Source organism: Symsagittifera roscoffensis, chromosome 3 (genome assembly GCF_963678635.1).
Source record: "Symsagittifera roscoffensis chromosome 3, txSymRosc1.1, whole genome shotgun sequence".
Taxonomy (NCBI): Eukaryota; Metazoa; Xenacoelomorpha; order Acoela; family Convolutidae; genus Symsagittifera; species Symsagittifera roscoffensis.
In genome coordinates, this window is record NC_087064.1 from 7,986,311 (window position 1) to 8,008,032 (window position 21,722).

General features: G+C 36.5%; 2 protein-coding genes across 2 annotated transcripts in view; one reads left to right on the top strand and one right to left on the bottom strand.

Annotated features, from left to right (window-relative positions):
- Positions 1-17,542, top strand: part of LOC134842519 (uncharacterized) — a 56,284-nt gene extending 38,742 nt beyond the window's left edge. The window contains exons 3-4 of the mRNA XM_063858901.1: positions 10,810-10,900; positions 13,738-17,542. Coding sequence (XP_063714971.1) covers positions 13,767-17,261 — 3,495 coding nt within the window. The 5' untranslated portion in view covers positions 10,810-10,900; positions 13,738-13,766 and the 3' untranslated portion in view covers positions 17,262-17,542. The remainder of the gene's footprint in view (positions 1-10,809; positions 10,901-13,737) is intronic.
- Positions 17,543-20,005: 2,463 nt separating this feature from the next.
- LOC134842523 (probable serine/threonine-protein kinase fhkE) overlaps positions 20,006-21,722 on the bottom strand; it is a 38,100-nt gene continuing 36,383 nt past the window's right edge. The window contains exon 8 of the mRNA XM_063858905.1: positions 20,006-21,526. Coding sequence (XP_063714975.1) covers positions 21,209-21,526 — 318 coding nt within the window. The 3' untranslated portion in view covers positions 20,006-21,208. The remainder of the gene's footprint in view (positions 21,527-21,722) is intronic.

Genomic DNA, 21,722 nt, shown 5'->3' on the forward strand with positions numbered 1-21,722 from the left:
TAATTACTGCAAAGTGGAAATTTCAAAGGCAAGCGTATATTTGGTATTACTTGTCTGTTTGATTTACCCTGTCATTTTTTGTAAGGCAGTGTTTTTCTTTTTCTGCAGCCGAATGGTTGTGAAACTCAGTATTAGCCTGGTACCGGGCTCACTGTAGGAAGGGAGATTGGTCGATTTCGTTGTTCTTCAACACCGTGTTTTGAGCTATTATGGCTCCTTTTACAAAAAGGTTTTACCCGACAGTTGAACGTTTTTTCGCTTCTCGTTGAAGTCTATCTTATTCTCAGGTTATCGTTAGGCTTTTTTGGTTGACAAAGTTTATTCATACTGGCAGTTTATCTGTTTCTAGTTTGAAACAGTAAAGAATTGAGTCAGCAGAGTGTCAAACTGCAGGCAGCTGATGTTGTGTAATTTTTGTTTGTTTCGTTTGCGACACTTTTTCCTTGCACCGTAGCATTCCCTTCTCATAAGTTTAGGATAAAGAAGATTTTGATTGTGCTGCTCTACTAATTGAGTGATAATAATTAAATTTATTCTGACATTTGCTTTTTTCTGTTTTTTTTTATTTTCATAGGTATTAAAGCTGAAGTAACAGCATCAAGCTACATATCTATTCCTTGTTTTCTGTGTTAATTATTTCTACTGCTTATTTTTGTTTTCCCTTTTACAATTTTTCATAGAACTCAAAAAAACGATCCATGGAGTTTTCAAATAGTTTGTATGTGTTTTGAATTTCTTAACTTGAGCTCGAAGCTAGTTCGAAAGTTATATCGTGTTTTGTTGATTTTTTTTTCAACACTTTTGATTTATTTTTCAAGAAATAGATATGTGCTTGCAAAGCTGCAGAAATTTAAAGTAGATTTTTGTACATATTCAAATGCTGGCTTCATTGTCTCGCCATGTTTAAGCTTTTTCAACGTATTTTGCATGTTTAACAAAAGAATTTTTGAACGCTGAAGCTATATCGTATATTGCAACGCTTAAGATTTTTTTTCGATTTTCCAGTTTATTTCACCAAGTTTGAAATTAGCAAGCCAATAGTGGGATGCTGTCGGGTTTCCCAGCTTTTGAGATTCTGGCCTCCATATATGGATAACCACTTCCTAATAGTTACGAGAAAGGCAATTTTCGAGATTTTTCAAAATTTTCTAGAAAACACAATTTTAAAAAGTTTCTGAAAATTTGAAATTCTCAACTCTGTAGTTGGTGCTGTCAGGGTATTTTCAGGGGTTGTTAATCTTGCCTCCAAATTTCACGTCTCAGATCCTTGTAGTTTTCGAGATACTACATTTTTTTTATTACTTTTTCAACTTTTCAAAAAACTTAGATATAAATTTTTTTTTAAATATGAAAAATTCAAAAATTTTGAAGATCTGAATGTCTTTGTTGGAATCGATGAGGATACTCTCAGTGGTTGCAAATCTTGCCTCTGAAAATGACTGCTCAAATCTTTGTAGTTTTCGAGATTTGATGTCTTTTAGGATTTTTCAAGGAACTAAGATATTCAATTATTTAGTGAGGCTCTTTCATGGTACTCCCAGGAGTTGTGATTTTTGCTTCCAATTATGATTGCTCAAATCCTTGTAGAGTTCAAGAAATGTCGTTTTTTGTGTTTTTTTTTTCAAAAAGTTTTCAGAAAACCTAAATTTAATTTTGTTTCTAAAATTGAATTTCACAACCCTGTAGTTGGGGGTTGTCACAGTACGCTCAAGGTCTCAGGGGTTGCGAATCTTAACTTCTAATGTGATTGCTCAAGTCTTTGTAGTTTTCCAGATATCACGTTTGTTATTTTCTTTTTTCAAAAAGTTTTCAGAAAACTTAAATTAAACTTTTTTTTGAAGTTTTAAATCTCATGGCCCCCTGCAGTTAGGGTTGGCAGAGTAATCTCAGGGATTGCGAATAATGCATCCAATTGTTGCTGTTCAAATCCTTTGGCTGTTTTTCGAGATATGACGTTTTTTTCTGGTTTTTGAAAAAAGATTTTTAAACTTAATTTTGAAGTTTCTCAAAATTTGAAATTCCGAACGCTGTAGTTGGGTATTGTAAGAGCTTTCTCAGGAGTTGCAAATTTTGCATGCAATCACCTCTGCCCAATTGTTTTTTGATTGCGAGATGTGATGTTTCTTAATTAATTTTGAAATTTTTCAAGGAACAGATATAAAAAACTTCATGGTTTCTAAAAATTTGAATTGAAAAATTGGATAATTTTTTTTTAATTTGAAATAACCAACCCTGTTACCCGGTGCTGTCAGAGTACACTCAAGGGATGCATATTTCTCTTCCATTGCTTACGGTTTTTAACGAGTTGTTAAAATTTCCAAGCACCGGAGGTGCGCTTAATGCTAGTTGATTTTATTATCATAGACCTAATGGTATTTGTAGTTTCTTAGCTTTGTGCGTCAAATTAATCGTTGTCTGCGTCTTATGATGAAAATATAATTTAAAGTTTTTATATAAGTTTTTAAGTAGCAGTGAAGAAGAAAGGCCCACCCAGAGCAAGAAAGCACCTCGAACCTGTTTTCAGAAATCCCGCAAAACTGACTAGAGCGCAATCAAGACGCCATCCGTTTCGAATCATGAGTAAGCGAGGAATGAAAGACTTTGCCCAATTTAACCGCTGGCTGAAATCCCTACGAGAGTGGAACAATCTTCCACCCGAAATGTTGCAGAGTCCAAACTTTAAACGATACACAGACTATCTATCTCTCTGAGCCTTCAAAACTGCTGTATCAGAACTGCAAAAAACAGATTTTTAAAAAATCAATTACAATATCGTTGCATGGGAGAGATTGCAAAACTTCAGTTTTTGGGAGACAAGAGGTTTTGCTGGTATCAGTTTTGCTCATGTTGCGCCCTGCAGAAGTATGTGCAACTTATCTTTGTTTTAACGCGGATTTTGATTATCTTGACTGCGTAGTGTTCTGTGTAAATGATCTCCAATGCTGCAAAAAATTGATTTGAATGTTTCTGAACAAAAGTTCAGATTTGCAAAATTTTGCTTAAATAATTTTGATGTAGCGCCAGATTTTCTTTGGTGCTGCTAATTGTTATCATTTTCGAAATTCGTTTTTTTACTATGGAGCTAAGCCTTATTTTCTAATGCAATCTTAAAATTTTCATTCTAAATTTCTGGAAGTGATACAGTTTTTTTGCGTGTTTTGTTGTTTTGTGGTTGAGATTTTTTTCTAAATGTCAGTTCAGCGGTATATTCAAGCGAATCGTCTGGTGGGTTTCTGTTTTTTGTTTCTCCGTTACTTTTTCCTTTCTCCAATCTACTGTTGGTTGCTTGTTACCGCTGTTGCTGGTTGGCTTGAGTTCCATCATTCCAGGATGAAAAAGGAGGAAGGTTCGAGCATGTTGCTGCATAAAACTGTAAGAAAGGACCCATGATTTGATTTGTAAAAGTTTCTTCTGGCTATGCTTTTGTCTGCCCTAAGGATGATATGTAAGTTCTCTTAGTACTTCTTGTAGTATTCAAGGCTTAACAGTTTCAGCTAAATAATGTTTCCTTCCAGTGTAGAGGTTTAACATTGCTGTTTGGTTTTCTTTTAACATTGCTGTTTGGTGTAACTTCTGAATAAAAATCAGATTTTCTGAATATAAATCACATTTCCATTTTTTTCTTATGACTTCATGATCTGCAGGTTATGGTCGACGCAATTCATTTTACGGACAAAACAGATTAAGCAGTGTTAATATGGGTAGAAACGAAAACGTTTGTTTTGTTGAAGACAACTGTAATCTTTTGATAAATTGAGTTCGAAGGATGTCACGTTTTATTGGATACTGCTAGTTTTTATCAAAGCTTTGGAACTTTGTGTTGAAATAAAGCTGTAAGTTTGTTTTCTGATGCAGTGTTTTTCTATTCAATTTTTTGAGCTTTTTCATAAGCTAGAGGGTTGCCCGAAACTTAAGTTGGATTTAGAGGTGGTTGAATTTTTTATTTTGTTTTTTTTTGCTTATGTTGTTGTGATTCTCTCTTACTGTCAGTTTAGCGTTATTTTAAGGCTATTCATCTGTTGGCTTACTGTTTTTTTGTTGCTGTTGCATATTCTTATTTTCAACATACTGCTGTATGGTTGTTCAAACTCTGCTACTGCCTGGTACCAAGTCGAGGATGAGACAGGAGGAGGTTTGGAGCATGCTCTATAAAACTGCTTTTGAGCCGACCTTCGATTTATTTTCCAAAAAGAGTTTTCCTGTAACTTCACTTTGTCTGCGCTGAGATTGGAGCTCATATCTAGACTGAAAGTTATCAAGAACATCGCAAAATCATTTTAAAGTTAGTTTATATGTTTAATAGCTTTTCAACTGCATCATTTGTTGTTTGAAGTTCTTGTTACTGCGTATTGCCGCTTTTTTAGCCACCTAAAGCACTAATTAGAAAAATTATACTTAGTAGTCTCATTGCCTTAAGGAGGATCATTTATGTAACCCGCAATTAAATAATGACACGTGCTGAAGTTTGAACAAATTCTTGTCGATGAAAAAGACCAATGAATGTACTCAACGCCCGATCTGCTAGTCTTAGCTACCCTAAACGGTGCAGTTCGTAAATCGACAGTAAAGGCAATTTAATTTTACTTGTAGTTAGTGCAAATGCTAGAGAACAGTGACGCTTCAAATGACAACTGCATGGGACAAATCAAAGGAGTGTTCATGCGAGAGTACCTGTCTGTTGAGGTCAAAATCAATTCCAAATTTCAGTTGATGTGCACATTGTTGAGCAATTAAAAATAATCTGTTAGAAGTGTAGAAATGGCGTTTGCCCAGAAGACAGTTTTAACGGAAGAAAGGACGAGAAGTCTCCGAAAATGTAATCAGCGCTTCACTTAAAGCCCTCGACATCTCAGAAGCTGGTGAAAAAACAGCTCATTGAAGTTAAGATGTAGCTTTAAGAATGAGGAAACATCGCATTCGTTTGAAGGTGGCTTCTACCAATTTTTGGACAGTACACCTGGACCATGAAGAGACGGAAGAGATGAGCAATGTCACAGATTTTAGCTGCTACGATTCAATGCTGATAAATATCAGGCCGTCCGACCAAGGAACCGTTTATCGTCCACGTAAATTTCAAGGAATGTGCACATTGGTACGCACCAATTTTTAATCTGTGAGAAGTGTAGACATGGCGAATGCCCAAAACAGATTTTTAACGGAAGAAAGGACGAGAAGTCTCCGAAAACGTAATCAGCGCTTCACTAAAAGCTGTCGACATCTCTTAGCTCATTGAAGTTGAGATGGAGCTTGAAGATTGAGAAAATCTTGCATTCCTTTGAAAGCGGCTTTTATCAAAATTTGGACAATGCACCTGGACCACGAAGAGAAGGAAGAGATGAGCAATGTCACAGAATCTAGCTGCCACGATGCAATGCTGAAAAATCTTGGGCCTTCCGACCAAGTAACCGTTTTTTTTTTATTTTGTGCCTATGTAACTCTCCATTGCAACAGATGCAACCATGCACCTATGTGTATCAGCAGTCTGAGTTGAGTTTGATGCAAACAGAGACGCACAATTCAATATATTATTTTTCAACACACGGGTTTGCGCAGCCCAAAGATCTCGCAGTTTTTGTGAAAATAAACTCATCTGGCAAGTCAACACTTTGAAGTCAGAAATCTCAAAGACAAAACCTTCTTTTGGGTTTCTTTCTTTTGTTTTGCGGAAATATTTTGTTTTTCTGTGCAAAGAATCCCGGTGAACGAAAACTAATTTCTCTAAACAAAGGTGTTTCCTAATTATTTCTTTCTGGTAGTTGCATGCAATTTTAAGTACCATGTAGATTTTCCAAGTCCTTTAATATGTCAAAGTAATCTTATGAGTGGGAAGTATCGCCTGCTTATCCGCCACACCACTTTTTCTACTAGTAGATTAAATAGTTTTTTAAGTAACGGTAGCCTTACAGGGATCCCTCAGAGTTTTTATTTTGATTTTAGTCAGTTGCTATGTTTTTTCTCAAGTAAACACTGCAAAGTGAAAATTTCAAAGGCAAGCTTATATTTGGTGTTACTTGTCTGTTTGATTTACCCTGTCATTTTTGTAAGGCAGTATTTTTTTTTCTGCAGCCGAATGGTTGTGAAACTCAGTTCTAGCCTGGTACCAGATTCACTGTAAAAAGGGAGATTGGTCGATTTCGTTGTTCTTCAACACCGCGTTTTGAGCTAATATTTGGCTCTTTTTACAAAAGGGGTTGCCCTGACTGTTGCACGTTTTTTCGCTTCTTATTACAGCTCGTCGTATCTTTGTTACATTTTTCTTCAGAACAGTGCTCAATGCTTTCATATTAATTAAAGGTTTTCTTTGAGAACGGTCTGGTTCATTGGTTTTGGGTTTAGCTTGTTTGTATGAATGATGTTGCCCGCTCTATTTGACCAAACCAATTGAGACAACGAATAATTTTTCCGAGTCCTATTTAAGAAAAATATCATCTCAAAAACTTTTCGAACCCAATCAATGAATCGATTTTAGTTTGTCTGCTTATTCCGTAATTTACGATTGTTCTGCTTGTGAAGTCGGTATTTTATCCCTGTATGATTGATTTTGTCCGCTTTACATGACTAAACTAATTCCCACGCCTTCCCCCGGCCACTTGGCGAAGTCATTAATGCGTAGCCGCAGCAGGTTTGACCTAATTGGAGTTCATATCTAGCTACATTAAATCACAGCTGATCTGATAGTTAGTTATTGCGGGATCTTGAGAAAACGTGCCGGGAGGTCGGGATATATAAGTTTTTTTTATCCTGCGCTTATTAACAGCACATCTTGAAGAGTTAGCTGGAGTACAGCCGCCTTCAGCACTTAACGTTGATCCAGGCTAGAAAAAGCTGGAGGTGACTTCAGACTTAGTTGCATCGATGTCCACATGGTTGTTGGTTCTAAAACAAGGGCGTGCTAATCTGTTACACTTTTGACAATCTAGCCTTGAACTGAGTTGCGTTTATCTTTGTTGTCACTGCTTTTGTGCAGCTCACAGAGATAGTATAACTTACAATAGATTGAATGGACCGCCAACCCAGAGGGTCCCGCAGCATCCCGAAAAGAGCTTGAGTGATGTACGTTCTTTAGATAAACAGCTTTGGTTGAGGAATCTTCATAGGCATCCCTTGGTTTTCCTTAGCAGCTTTTCTCGTTTTCATTTTAAGGATCGTTCGCCTATGTATCAGCGATGATCACCGAACCATCATCATATAGAAGCTCCCATAGCAATATCATAGCATAGACTTTTTTTTAGTTCTTGCCTGTTTTGCGTTTTTTAAGCAAGGCTGAGTTTTACACGATTTGAAGTCCTAAATCAGCGGAGTTCCCTTGTTGATACGCGGCAATTGCAAAAGTTACATCAAATTAATGACTGAAGAAAGCAAATTTGGCTTTTGGCTTGCTCCGAGTGGCAAAATTGAACATAGAATGAAAATGAAAATGTCGAGGATAGTGAAACAACCGAATTCAAAATTACCGTCGAATTCCAAATTACAAGTACCACAATTGTATGCCCTAAGTACATTTTTTGAAAAAGCTTCGGACATAACCGTCCTAATTAACGAAACGAAGCCATTTTTTGAACCAAAGCGATCCGATGTCTCATACTCTCCAAATCACGAGTAACAGCTCCTCATGAAGCAGTTTTACGTGACAGCTCTTCATAAAGTAGTAACAAGTCTTTGACAATCACAGAACCTTTAAATCGATATAGAAAAAAACATGGTTGGATGGTCTCACGATTTAGAGGAGATGGCGCTTAATACTTAAATACTCGGAACTTTTTTAACATCATGGGGTGTATTAGATCCTTCCATATGACTAAACATCACATCATATTGCCATTTGAAAGTGAAATCAGAAAATTCTCGATTTAATCAACGAGCTAGTCGACCTGAAATCAAACAGTCAGCATTGCAAAACACCTATTGAGTTTAAGAGTTGCTGGTTTCCAATACCTAATTTATGTCGAATTTCGGACTTTCATTCCTTCCTAGTATTTTATGCGGAATCTGGTAAATAGGGATCAGATCCTTTTTTCAAGGCCATGAGAAAATGTAACTAAAAAGGTCTTAAAGATATAACGAGCTTTCTTAACAATTTTGATTGGATGTTTTCCATATTGGCCCTAGCCGGGAAGGTCTCAAGCAATCGAGTACTCGGATATCTTCGCCGAACATATTTACAGTAACTTGAATATATATGTTTAAATCTTAGCTTGTTTCAACTATTTTTAGGGCGTCATCTTGTCTGTTGCTGATTTGGGACATTTGATAGCCGAAAGCGAGTGTTAATTGAGCTTCCGTTTTTACTGGAAAAACAGATTTTTCTTTGCTGATAATGTTTTCAACCAATCAGAATCGAGCGGCATGATCAAACTTTCAAAGAAAACTAAAAGATCAGCTGTAGGGCCGTATAAAAGAAAAAAACCCGTTGGTATATTTTATCCACACAAAATGGTTAAAATAGGAACCTTTAAACACACGTTTATAGGTAAAATTTCAGGTGCTACTTCGACAATTTTTAGAATTGGCTGTGTTTATTAGAAAATTACGCGAAAACTAGCGATTCAACTGCTTAAAAAAACTGCTTATTAGAGTAATGAACGTACACAAGTCTCTTATATATTTTTTGCTGCTTTCTGATTTTTTTCAGGAAGAAGTCTGTTCACGCTCATTATGTTTTCTTTTTAAGTTTTGTTTAATTTCCTTTGATCTTCAAAAGGAAGGCAAACTCCTGTATCGAACAGCAGAAGTGTAAAGGTCGCAAAAAATATGATTGACTTCAAGTTAACTTTTCAGATTTTCCAGCGGAATAAAAGTTATACCTATTGATCCAATTTTCTTAAATTGAGTTGGTTTTTAAGAGTAATGAACGTAGTGAGTACTCTTATATAGGTCTCGCTGATTTTTTGTTTTTTTTAAGAAAAAGTCTTAAAATTTGGTCACGCTCAATTTTGATTTTCCGCGGTTTGACTTGTGATTTCTTTTTAAGTTCAGTGCATTTCCTTTGTTGAAAGGAGGGCAAACTCCACTATCGAAGAGCAAAAGTGTAAAGGTCACGAAAAGCGTGATCAACTTCTAATTTCGAAAATTGAAATATATACCAGATTTCCCAGCGAAATAAAAGTTTTACCTATTGATTCAGTTGGGTCTCAAATCGGGTTAATTTTAAGAAAAAATTGTCCATCATAGATTGTTTTACAAATAAGCTTCTTCGAAATTCAAAAGTTGAAGATTTTTGTAAAAACCTGTTGGTTTTTTTCCAGTTTCCTTGCATTCATTACTCTTTTCCAACTGTCAGTTGGCTATGTTATTTTAAAAAATGTCAATGATAAATTGTTCTTGAAATTCAAAGAGCTTTAAGGCCACATAATTTTTTTTTCTAAAATTCTAAAAACAAAATTCCAACAACTCAACTTTTTTTCTGTTTTTTTTTTGCGTTCATTACTCTTTTACCACTGTCAGTTGGTTATGGTATAAATTTATTTTCGATTGGTGGCCAAAAATGGTCATTTTACTATATAAGGTAGCAATTTTTTTCGAACAATGTTTAAGCTTTTTGCTGAATGTTTTGGAGATGATACTCAGCTTACTCTTTATACAAAAGAGGCTCGTTTTGACTCCTTGCTTTCTGTGTAGTTTGGGATTAACCAAATTCAGCCAAATTTTACCCGTTTCGTGGTTAACTTTAGACCGTATTTCCGCAAATGGTGAATCGTCCACACTGATTTTTTTTCATGACTAATTAGAATTTTATAACTAATTTAATAACAGAAACCTTAGAAAATTAAAGGAAATACTTGAAATGGAGAAGTGTGTTTTCATAGTTTTGGTTTATAAACTCCGGTGCTAGAGATTTTAGCAGACCAATTTTTTTTTAGCAGACTCACAACAATTGGCAAGTCAGAAAGCTAACTTCAAATGGGAAGTTGGCGATTAGCGACCGCTTGCTCCACTGCGTTTCTATTCGGCACAAATGTTATTGTGCGTGTAAATCTTGGTTTTGCCGCTCATTTAGACTGTTGCGTTTTTGAAGTTGATAGTTTTGCTGACAAATCGTGAGATAGTTGGATAGTTGTCTTAATTGGGGAAGCTTGACCCAATACTGAGCGTCTTTTTGAGTCTTTCAATCAATCATGCATCACTTTATTACGTCGGTCTGCTTAAAGACTCATTTTTCACTTTTTATGCTAAAAGATGGTCTGCTAAACGATCGGTCCCCATAGACTCCGGATTGAATTATCGACAGCTTAAATCTCATCGGTTTCTCGCTCTGTGGTTAAACTTTTGGCCGATATTAGAAGGCAGAATCTATTTGACAAATAAAAAACCTTTTCGGCGTATTTTTTAAAGATACAAACAGCTGCGAATTGTAGCTGTTTATATCTTTGGCAAACGGCTGTAAAACAGTATTTTGAAGAAACGGTAAATATGTCGTATTATGCCGTATTTTTTTTAAATGTAGATGAATTGCACTAAAATAGTTGCAATAAACTTGCATAGACAGCAGCAGATTATTCATTTGGTTTCTAGGAAGTTTTAATTGAACATTTTTGATGCTAAAAATTGATTCGGCAACAGCAACATAAAATCAATTTTAAACGAGACATCTGAGCTTAAGGGATTTGAGTACATTTGAAATGCGGGATCAATATTGAATGCAAAATCTGAATCATAATTCAAAAAATTACTTCGGAAATAATAGATTGCGAACTTATGATTGTTCCGGACGATAGTTGATTTTGGCGGTTGCAGGTTTCTTTTGACCATCGCACGCCTGCCAGTCGTTATGTTCACGTTTTGTCTTGCATAGCATTTTTTTGTTTTCAGAGCACACCATGAAAGAGATGCAGGATCTACATCGTTCCAGTTTTCACGCAGCATTGACATCTTGGCAGTCAAACATGGTCTATTTTTTATGGTAAGCTATGTGAAAGTGCTATTATTAGGAGCTGGACAATTTTGGTAACGAATATGTTCAATTTTTTTAATTAAGGTTTTGTTTGAGCAAAGAATGAGCTCCTAGCATTTAATCAACCGTAAAAGAATGCAGTGATTTTCACTTATATAGGTCGGTGATGATTTTCCGGCAAGAGTAGTATTAAAACTTGTTCACGCTCAAATATGAGTTTTTGCAGTTTGAATTTTGATTTATTTGTAAGTTCAGTTCATTTTCTCTGTTGAAGGAAGGCAAACTCTCCTTTCGAAAAGCAAAAGTGTAAAGGTCACAAAAATTGAGTGACTTTTAGCTTCAAAAACTGACTTAAAAAAATTGAATTCAAAGAGCTTTGACGTGCTATATTTTTTATTTACTTTTGCGAGAGCAAGCCTGTTGTAATCTGGAACAAGACTTTTTTCCCGTTAACAACTTATTCCCGTTACAAACTTGTAAGAAATGGATGCTGCTGTATTATTGAACCTTAGGAACTTCCAGATCGTTTCCCTCTTGCTCTGGAGGAAATGCGCAGCTTTTGCACCCTATAATCTTGGGTTTGAGTGTTTTTTTTTTACTTTCTGAAATAATTTTTTTTTCGCGAAAAAATTGATTGGTCGTTCTATTGTTTGTCGGCTTATGTTTTATCGGCTTAGTGGCCACACCACGGTATTTTTCAATAGATTTTAGCAGTTTTCATTGTAGTCTCAATTGTCGTTAAATAACTCCTGCAGTTTGTAATTTTAGTAACTCTGACTGGTATTAAAGCTATCATGCTAATGGCTGTGTTTCTCGTCGGTTTTTCTGAAATGAAATTTTTCGTATTTGAATAAATGAAAGAATGTTTTTTTTTCGACTTACTTATTTCCATCTCGCCTTCTATTTGGTAGCGTACAATGCTACGCTTTCGTTGTTTCGCAGGTCATACGATACTCCGTTTTGCCTCTGACAAAATTTAAAACTCTTCAAAATTCTCTTTTATTTTTTTTTCGTTTCCTGGAGTTTTTTACACTTCTCAAACGTGTGCTGGCTATTTTTTCATTTAATAGTTTTTTAAGGTTTAGAAATTGTCATGTGCAGATGGGTAAAATGTAATCTGATGTTCAGATGGGTAAAATGTGGTCTGAAATGCACCCGCGTAAATATAGTTTGAAATTCTGTTGATTAATTGTTGTCTAAAATGCAGTTGAGTAAAAGACAATTGCTCTCACAAAGGTATTTAACCCTTTTGAAACGACACAATTTGAGGCTACCGAAATCTGTAACAGTTAAAGTGAAAAAAGAGGAAAACATTAAGTTCTGAGTTGGTTTATAACTAACATAAACACAAAATTCGAAAAGAAAGTAAATGCAAAATGATCAGAATGGAGTATTTTGAACTCAGTTGTGAGAAAAGATTAAATATCATTGCTACTATGACACGTTTAAACATAGCCAACAGGCAGTTGGAAAAAAGTCATGACTGCATGCAAACAGAAAATAGTACTGACTTTTTTTATGAAAACATCTCAACTTTCGAATTTCAAAGAACAAAATAGATGGCCTTAAAGCTCTTTGCGTTTCTAGAACAATTTTTGTTTGGCATTTTTTCGATAAGTTTATTTCAATTTGAGAAATGGGTCAATAGGAAAAATTTATTTTATGTTGAGAAATCTGATAATTGAATTCGGTTTTCAAAATTTGAAGTCAAGTTATTTCTGAAATTCTGAGCTTCTTTTCTTTTCACTTTTGTCTAATTATGATCTTGACTGAAAGCCTTTGAATTTTGAGTTTTGTTCGTTGTGTCCGGTTAATTTAAATCAGCACTATACAGTGCTGAGTTAAATTTTCCGGACAAAACTCATTGAACTAGAAATTTAAAAGGCATTTTTTTCTCAAATTGGGTTATTTTTAGGCAATAAAAAGTATGAAGACAAAACTTGATTAGAAGTTCAACAGAATTTTTATGGCGCAATTTGTTTTGCTAAATTCGGGACAAAACTGTTACCCTAAAATGGATTTTTTTTTGGTTTTTTAGTCAATCAAAAATTACATTCTAAGAAGGGTATACTCTCCAAAAAATTGAACAAATAGTTTTAAAATAATTTTTAATAAAAACGGTGTTTTATAAAGTATGAGCGATTTTTTTTGTATATCAAACCAAAATTGGTTTATACAATGTTTTGGAGAGTATACTCTTCTTAATTTTTGTTGGGCTACGTAAGCCAGTGATCAACCGGGTAGTTTAAGTGTAATTTTTAATTGACTGAAAGAACCAAAAAATATCAATTTTTTGTTTTAAGAATTTTGGTCCCGAAATTTCGTAAAACAAATTGCACCATAAATATTCTGCTAAAATTCTAAGCAAGTTTTGTCTTGATCGTTTTTTTCCTAAATTCAAACCAATTTGAGAAAAAAATGAGTTTAACTTTTCTAGTTCAATGGGTTCTGTCCGGATAATTTAAATTCCATGGAAATCCATCTGCTGAAAGTAACCTAAATAGTACTCTCCAAAAACGAACGTGGAAATGGCACAAAAAACGTGAATGATTTCTAAATTCGAAAGTGGAATTTATTTTTTAGATTTAGAGTGGAATAAAAACTTTTACCTGTTGACCCAGTTTTCTCAAGTTGTGTTAATGTTATCAAAAAGCGCCAATCAAAAATCGTTCTAGAAATTCAAAGAGCTTAAAGAGCATCTATTTTTTCTTTGAAATTCGAAAGTTTAGATTTTCTTAAACAAAGTCAGTGTTTTGAAAAACGCATACCAAAAAAAACGCATTTTTGCCGGAATTTTCCGGAGCTGATATAGGCTGTTAATAGTTTTCATTATGTTGTCTTTTTAGTTGAGCCCTCATCTGAATTTCCTTGAACTATGATGAAAATCCCAAAAAAAGCGGCCAAACCGCTTCTGGAGGAAATCAGCACTTCGTCTGTACAATACAAAAATGAGATACAGCGCGACATCATTCTCTCGTTTCGAACTGTAAACGCCAGCGAGATATTCTTTAAACATGTTTTTCTAGTAAACAACGAATCACTGTCAGCCAAATTCAACGCTCGACGCCAGAAGATGACTAACAAACAAGAAGATATTGTATATGTGAGAGTAAATACCTTAGAGCGTGCGAAAGAAATCGCAGGAACCGGGGTTCCCGTTTCTTCAGAGCTGTCAAGTGATCCGCCAATGGCACTCGGAAACCCAGCTATGGGCGTATATTGCTCTAAGTACATAGATTACTCGAGCAACCAGCAAATCCTCTCACCTGGCGAAGAGTGTGTTCTGATTATGTGCAAAGCTCTGAAGGGAAAGTCTAAAGCAATTGCCGAAAGTGAAGTGATGATTGATCCAACATTTGACTATGACTCACATGTATCGAAATCAGCTGGGACTTCGGGAGGGTTAGTATCTAGTATCCGCGACTACCACACGTTCTTTCTGGCCAATCAGATTTACGTGTACGAGTACACAGACACGGAAACGGAGCGATATCCGTCAAGTGTCCTGCCGTTCGCGATATTGAATTTCACTCGGGAATTCATCGATTTTTCTTCCGTTTCTACCAGCACCTTCACCCCAATAAAGAGTCTTTCGGTTACTTGTCAAAACCCTTCGCTGAGGCCTCTAAAGCCTTTGATTATATGGAGTGGAAATGTTGTATCTGTTTGTGCTCAAGCCTCCGCATCTTCTGACGAATCAAAGGGAACCCCAACTACTCTGCAATTCAGCGAGGCAGCTGCTTTGGTGTCATTCTTTTCACGTGTCAATCCACTCAAGTTAAGTGATAATCGTTTGGAAATTATCGGATGGTTTGACGTTGAGAATCTACAGCATTATTTTGCTGAGAATCTTTTTCCAAGTCCGCCAGCGGTTAGCGGAATTTCTCAGATTGTTCAAGATGACGCCAATTCTAGTGTATTTTACGCGTATTTCCAAATTCTTAGTAAAACCCAAGTGCAGGAAATAAGTTCGAACGTGGACCACGTTCCGAGCACTTCGTTCAGCGAGTACTTCAAAAATGCACTTCATATCAGCAAAGTTGCTGTATCGAAAATAAAAGAGTCATACCTTTACATATTCTCAGCTGGAGAGCATGCAAACCGAATCGGAATCACGAATAAACTTTACAACCCGCCTGTTCTGCATTGTATATATGTGTCCAGTACGGCTATATATAATCTCACCTCCTACTGCAAGAGCTCGACTTCGGGTAGCAGTGAGTATACGATGAATGTGGGCCCGGATCCCAAGAGACAAAAACTAGAAATGAGAGCATTTAACATGAGCGAACCAAGTACTGAAGTTCAAAATGTGACGACCAAATTGTGCAACTTTGGAATCGCAATAAATCAAGCGGAAAATAACACACTTACTGTGGAAAGTTACTTCCCATGCGATGTTATCTCGAATAAATTTGACTTGAGTTATTACAGTAACGATCCTAATGATATTCCGGTCGAGAGTGTGTCGCACGTCGACCGAACAATTACAAATGCGGCCAAGATGCAAGCCTATCAGGAGAAACAGTTGGAGGAAAGATTACAAGCCCAGAAACAGCGAGAGCTGGACGAGATGCGTGCTCAGTTGGGCTCTATTACCCAAGCACACAGTCAAAGTGTGGAACAGCAGTTGGCAAGCAAGCAACAATCGGTAGTGATTAACACTTTTGCATTGCCACGAGAAGGAGCGCTGGCAAGGTCGTTTAAGAAGAAGAACAATGACCCAGCGTCTATGATCAACAAAGTTAGAAGACCAACCAACCCCCCTGTACGCCGGGAGTCTATTCTGTCTTCCCGGTCTCAGCCTAACGAGCGAAGAAATGCTGCCGAGGAACAGTGGAGACAACAAAGGGCTGAGGAAATGCAACGAGTAAATCAGGCAATGCCCTTGTATGACTCCTCTGCCAATAAGAATGACAAAGACGGCGCCAATAGTTCTAGGTCAGGTTCTAGACATTCCAGTCCGTCACCGCCGCCAATAATGCCTGTATCTAACCCTCTTTATAATAGAAAAGGAGGCGGATTATTGGATATGCCGTTGCCTCCAACACTGCCGCGAGCAACACACAGACCACCGCCACCTCCCAGGGACCCCGAAATGGAAGATATCAGTGACATGGAAATCAGCAACAGCCCGGAAGATAATAACAATCTAGGAGGATCGAATGCCAGGGGTCCCAGATCGAAGTATATGAAATCATCGAATGGTCAACCAGTAGCAGGGGCAAGTGTCAGAGATCGTGATCGCGATGATTCCCCTGAGGCACCTGCTATTTTGATAGACTCGCCGGTAAAACCAAGTGGCGAACTCTTGGGATCCTTGAAAAGACCTCGCAAGTCAGAATCAGATGACGATCATCCAACATTGGACGGGTCTGCGGCACCGGGCACACGAAACAGTGCTAATCGAAATGATCCAATGGCTTCGCGAACTAGTCAATCATCTGTGAAGCAAGAAGTTGCAGACCCTATGGGCTCGAGACGTCATTCTGATATAAATTTAGCTGGAAAAAGTAGCAATCTACCTGAAGCACCGTACGCTAGACCGGAGAGACCACATTTCAAAGTGGAGGATGGAAAATCAGATAGACGAAAGGCGTTTGTTGTCGATGATCGATCGATACCCAAGGAATCAGATTTCAAAATGCGAACAGTCGGACAATTGACGGAGTACTCAGAGGACAAGAATGATTACCGTTCGTCCACATCCAGCAGCAGACCGCCTCCAAATAACGCCAATGCTAACAGAGGGCAAACCATACTCACTAATCAACTTGGCCAAAGAGTTGATATAAACTCTTCGAGTGGCGATGTGAGCAGATATTACAAACCACCTCCAAGTTGGCGTCCGGAAGATCCAGCAGAAATGTGCAAAAATTTGACAGTCTCATTTTTCAAGTCGAAACTGAACAGACTGGGAAGACCTCAGAGGGACTTGAACACTCCTCGATTCAAGGGCTACAGGTTCGAAAGAGATTACAGGCCAGACAACGAGCTGATCTACAGGCTTGACAGAATGATCCACCAATCCGAGGACAGAGCCGAGGCACGCCGTAAAGAAGAGGAAAGATTGAGGGACCGAATCGAACGAGATATGGGCATAGGAAGTAGCGAGACGGCTGAAGTGTCGACTGAAAACGAAATGCGACTGCTGCAAAAACGACTCGGACGCGAGTTGCGAAACGACGAATGGGACGAGCAAGAGAGTCGCTTCTTAAAAGATATGTTGGACATGAATTTAGGAATTTGGCCTCAGTCGGAATCGGGGGGACGCTATTCGGGCGGAGGATACCAGCAGGAAAGGGGGAGAATCAACAACAAAAGAAGTTATGACAGGGAACCGAATCGAAATCGTCAGGATCGGAGATGAAGGAGAGTGGCGGGAAAACTAAACAGAACTCGGTTCATTTTTAGACTGATATTTATAGACCAATATGTTGTTACACTTCTTATGTTACTTAAATTGTGTTCGCTCTTTGTGCATTTTCAGCACTGTTTATTACTAAAATGATCTGAATGAAACTTTGGATATTATTCCGGCCAAGTCAATCAGGTCATTTTGCAATATAATCCGATCTTTGTCAGTTATTTTTTCGGGACTTCAATATCAGTTTACTAAAGATGAAGCTTCTGTTATTTTGAATAATCAAACTGTTGAAATGTTGTTTATTTTTCAATGAAATTCAGATTTGTTAACAGCAGGTTTTTATGATCATGGGCAAATCTATGATTTGTTTTTAGCGTGATGTCACTCAGAGTAATGGGTTTATCACTTTTACCTTATAACGAGTAATGGCATTTTTTGACGAGAACTCTTTAATGGTTTATTCAATTTTTTTAAGATACAGTCCCTCAATTGGTTCAAATGCATTGCTTTTAGGCTGCTGTTTCAAAGAAAATCAAAAGTTTTTGTGATAAAAATAAGATTTTTGTTTACAATTTGCAGAGAGAATTGTAGTTTTATACTGCGTAAATAAAAAGGATTACCTCTTATAATGTGTCTCTTATGGTGTCTAATATTCTGAATAAGATATTCAATATAGTTCGTCATTTTTTTTCGCGATGGACCAACTTAATGTTTCTGTAACTCAAGTAATAAATGTCATTTTTTGCGAAGCAGATTAGTTTTTTGACACTTGATTGGTTTTGACCTACTAATAGCACTGCTATCACTGGTCCGCTCTCCCTTCCCGTGTAATCTTCATTAGAGTCATTAAAGAAACTTCGGAGGGTGTCGGCCAGGAAATGAATGTAAGAAAAACTATAAAATGGTAAAGTTCATGACATTATCGAAATCCCGAAGGTGAACAGCCTGGCTCTGTCCCCAAAATCCAGTACTAAGTAGTAAAACGGTTAACACTGAATCTACAACAAACGTACACAGCAGAGCAGCTTTACTGTTGGCTTATCCACTGCTTGGTTAACTTGCTACGTGTGAAATTCAAGCCTGCAAAGTTATGAAACAAAAAGGCTACACTAAAAAAACTTGTCTAAAAATTTCATTTGCTCCGTTGTTTTTGTATTTGTTGACGTTATTTATACTTCCGAGCTTTAGCGTGCGTAGTGTAATAGTACTACTATTTTTTTTTTCCAACCTAAGTTGCAAATACTGGTCCAATTTTGAGGCATATTCACGGTGTTTTGAAAACATGTGCTTTGACATTCGATTAGTCAAAGGTTAACCCAGTTGATGCAATTTAAATGCACCAAAGGAACCAAAAGAAGCTCTTCGTTCTAAAAAACAGTACAATAATAAAAATTCGATTTCACAAATTGGATTTCAGAAACTTTTCGCTGGGTAATTCCTGAGTACAAATTGAGTTATCAGCCAAGGGTGACCAAAAGGCAATCAAAGTTGATATTTTAATTCAAAAGTCAATACTCTGTTTTGAATTTTATGTATACTTTTGCTTATTAGTTTCATAGGTTTTGTTGATAATTTTACTAAATTCGGTCTAGAAAAAACACTGAATGATCGTTTTTGGCAAAGAAAACATTAAAAAGAAACAGTTTCTTCGTGTTATTTTAAGATCGGTCGATATTGGGTCTATTTTTGCTGAGCAAGGTAGGTCAATACTTGGTCGACGCAGAATGATGTCCCCTAGATCGACCACAACCCAACCTGTAATGAGTTGAACCGAACATTGATTGCCGCATAAATAGTAACCAGCCCTACCACAACCTGCAATAGCTTGTAGAAATCTGTCCACCCCATGAATTGATTAATTTTCGGATTTTCGTTTACTGTTGCGTCGCCTTTTTCCACCTCAATTCTCATATCATTTTCAACTTTTGTCTTGTCTTATTTTCCCAGTGTCTGAACAAACAAACCGAACTTTTTTGACCAAAAACACCAACTTATAAACATGGGTAAAAACTAACCCACAGAAATTATCGAAGGTCGTAGAACGTCCGGTAAAGCGAAAGAAGTCTGCTGGAATATACAGGCACACAGGAGATTAGCTGGTTCATCGATTGTAAGCTCTTTTTTGAAAATCAGTAAAGTACTTAAATTTTTAAAAGTACTAAGTTTTAAATTCACAGTTGATGCATTTTTAATTCATCAAAAGAACGGAAAAACAGCTACTTGTTTCAAACAACAGCAACAAAATTTTTACAACTCTATTTATTCCGCAATTGTATTGAAATGCATCACTTATATTAGTTATTTAAAAAGTTACCTAAAGCCATCGAATTATTTGAAAAAAAGATAATTAAAACTCGCGTTTCCAAACAAATTTGTTGCAGTAAATGCAAAAAAAAAAACATTTTCAACAAATTTTCTGCTGAAAAAGTATAGCGAGTCTTAACAAAACTCGAGTATTTCATTTGTGGTAACAGTTGCCGTGAAATTTTCAATTTGTCAGTTTTGTAATTTTCTGCATCTAACCAACTCCCCACCATGTGATCACTAGCTTTAGTTAAGATGACAATTTTGCCGTATGATTTCCGAAATACTGTCAGTTTTTTGGAAAATTTGAACAAAAATTGTTAAGATAAAGCGCATCTCTGATTAATGTATTTCCTCCATTTCCTCAGAAAAAGTTACTTAACTAGAAAATGGTTATTTAACTGAAATCCGGGGCCTGGTAATGACTCACTTAACAGCTAAAACACTTCAAAGAAATAAATTTCTCCATAAAAATAAGTATCAAAGCAAGTTACAAAAAAGATACAAATAGCTTTCAAATCAATGCCCAAACCGTTTAGATAGACTAAGCAACAGCGCTGTGATAACAAAATTTTCAAGCAAAGTAGAGATAATATGACAGATCTTATCTCAAATTTTTATCACAGAGTCATATATCACTTAGAAAAGGTTTGTCAAGCTCGGCAATGAATGTACTGATAAATTTGATTTATAGATATAAAATACGAGTAGAATTCAAAATAATCTCACGGCAAAAATCATCACGCTGTACTTCAAAATTTCATGAAAAAAATCAAGATTTGAATTTTTTTAATAGAACTAAAAATATTTGAGAAAACTGGACCATTAGATGATATTTATATTCAGCTGGAATTCTGAAATTTAAAAACAGCTGTTGAAATTAAACAGCATATACAAATCGCGCGCCATTTGAGCTTTTGTTATTGGAGAGCGAAATTTTTTCCGTTGCGCAACTGATTTGTTTTGAACCTAGATAGTCAGAATTCAAACCACGAAAAATCAAATTTGATCGTGATCCAAGTTTCAGGCGTCTACATAAACAAAAAGAAAAAATCTACGACATGGCGGTAATTCCTCACAAGCGGCAAGTCGTCACAAGCGACCATTCGTATCAGTAAAGAAACTAAAAATCAAAATCGAACGAGAGGCCCTCAAGTTGCTTGAGAATGTTATGGTTGCTATAAAATTTTAGCAATTCAACTAATATGAACTGGCTTTTTTAAATTTTGCTACAATGACGGCATTTTCTCAAGCAGCTATTCTCTAATTCAAGCAGTACTGCTAATTGTCGCTTACTACGAATTGACGCTTGGCGCGAAATGTCGCATTTCACAATTATTACGAATCGTCGCTTGGGAGTAAACGTTGCTTGCGACTAATTTTTGCCTCACGAAAATCTACACGACCTATTTGTGCCTTCACTACATTCATTGAAAATTTCAAAAACAAGAGCAAATATACAATGAAGTTATGTAATACTTTCTGCAGAAAATAGCACACTATATTTGGCGGACAGGAAAAAAAACAAAATTGGTCGCATCCATAAGAGCCACGACTGATTGAAATGAATGGATTGATTGCACAAATTATAGTAAGCTAAGAGTTTTTCTTTAACAGTTTCTCATCTTTCTCCAAAAAGAAGAAGTTTAGTTCCGTGTAGTCACCGAGACGCTGTCTTCAGTTGCACTAGTCAAGCTTTCATCGCTAGCTGAACTGGATGACTCATCGAACCACTGGTGCTGCAAAGCACGATTCGCATCGAACCGTTTCTCGTAATTTTTCCGCAACAGGTTTGCAACTAAGCTCTGCGCCTCAATTGACACTTTGTGAGAACTATGCGAAAAGGTGACCTTCTGTGTGAGGATCTTGTCAAATAGAGTTTTGCCTTCCCGTTCGCTATCTATGAAGGGATAAGCTTTCACTAGTAGCAGATACATCACAACACCTGCCGACCAGCAGTCAACCTAAACAAAAGTTTCAAAAAGACTGCCTAAAAGACAGTTTCCTAATGCAATGAAGACTGCCTAAATACAATGATGACCGGTTGCTGTGCACAGCAGTCTAAAAATATAGCCAATAGACAGACGGAAAAGTGCCAATGAACGCAAGGATACAGAAAAAAAAATACTGACTTGTTTAAACTTACTTAAAAAATACTTA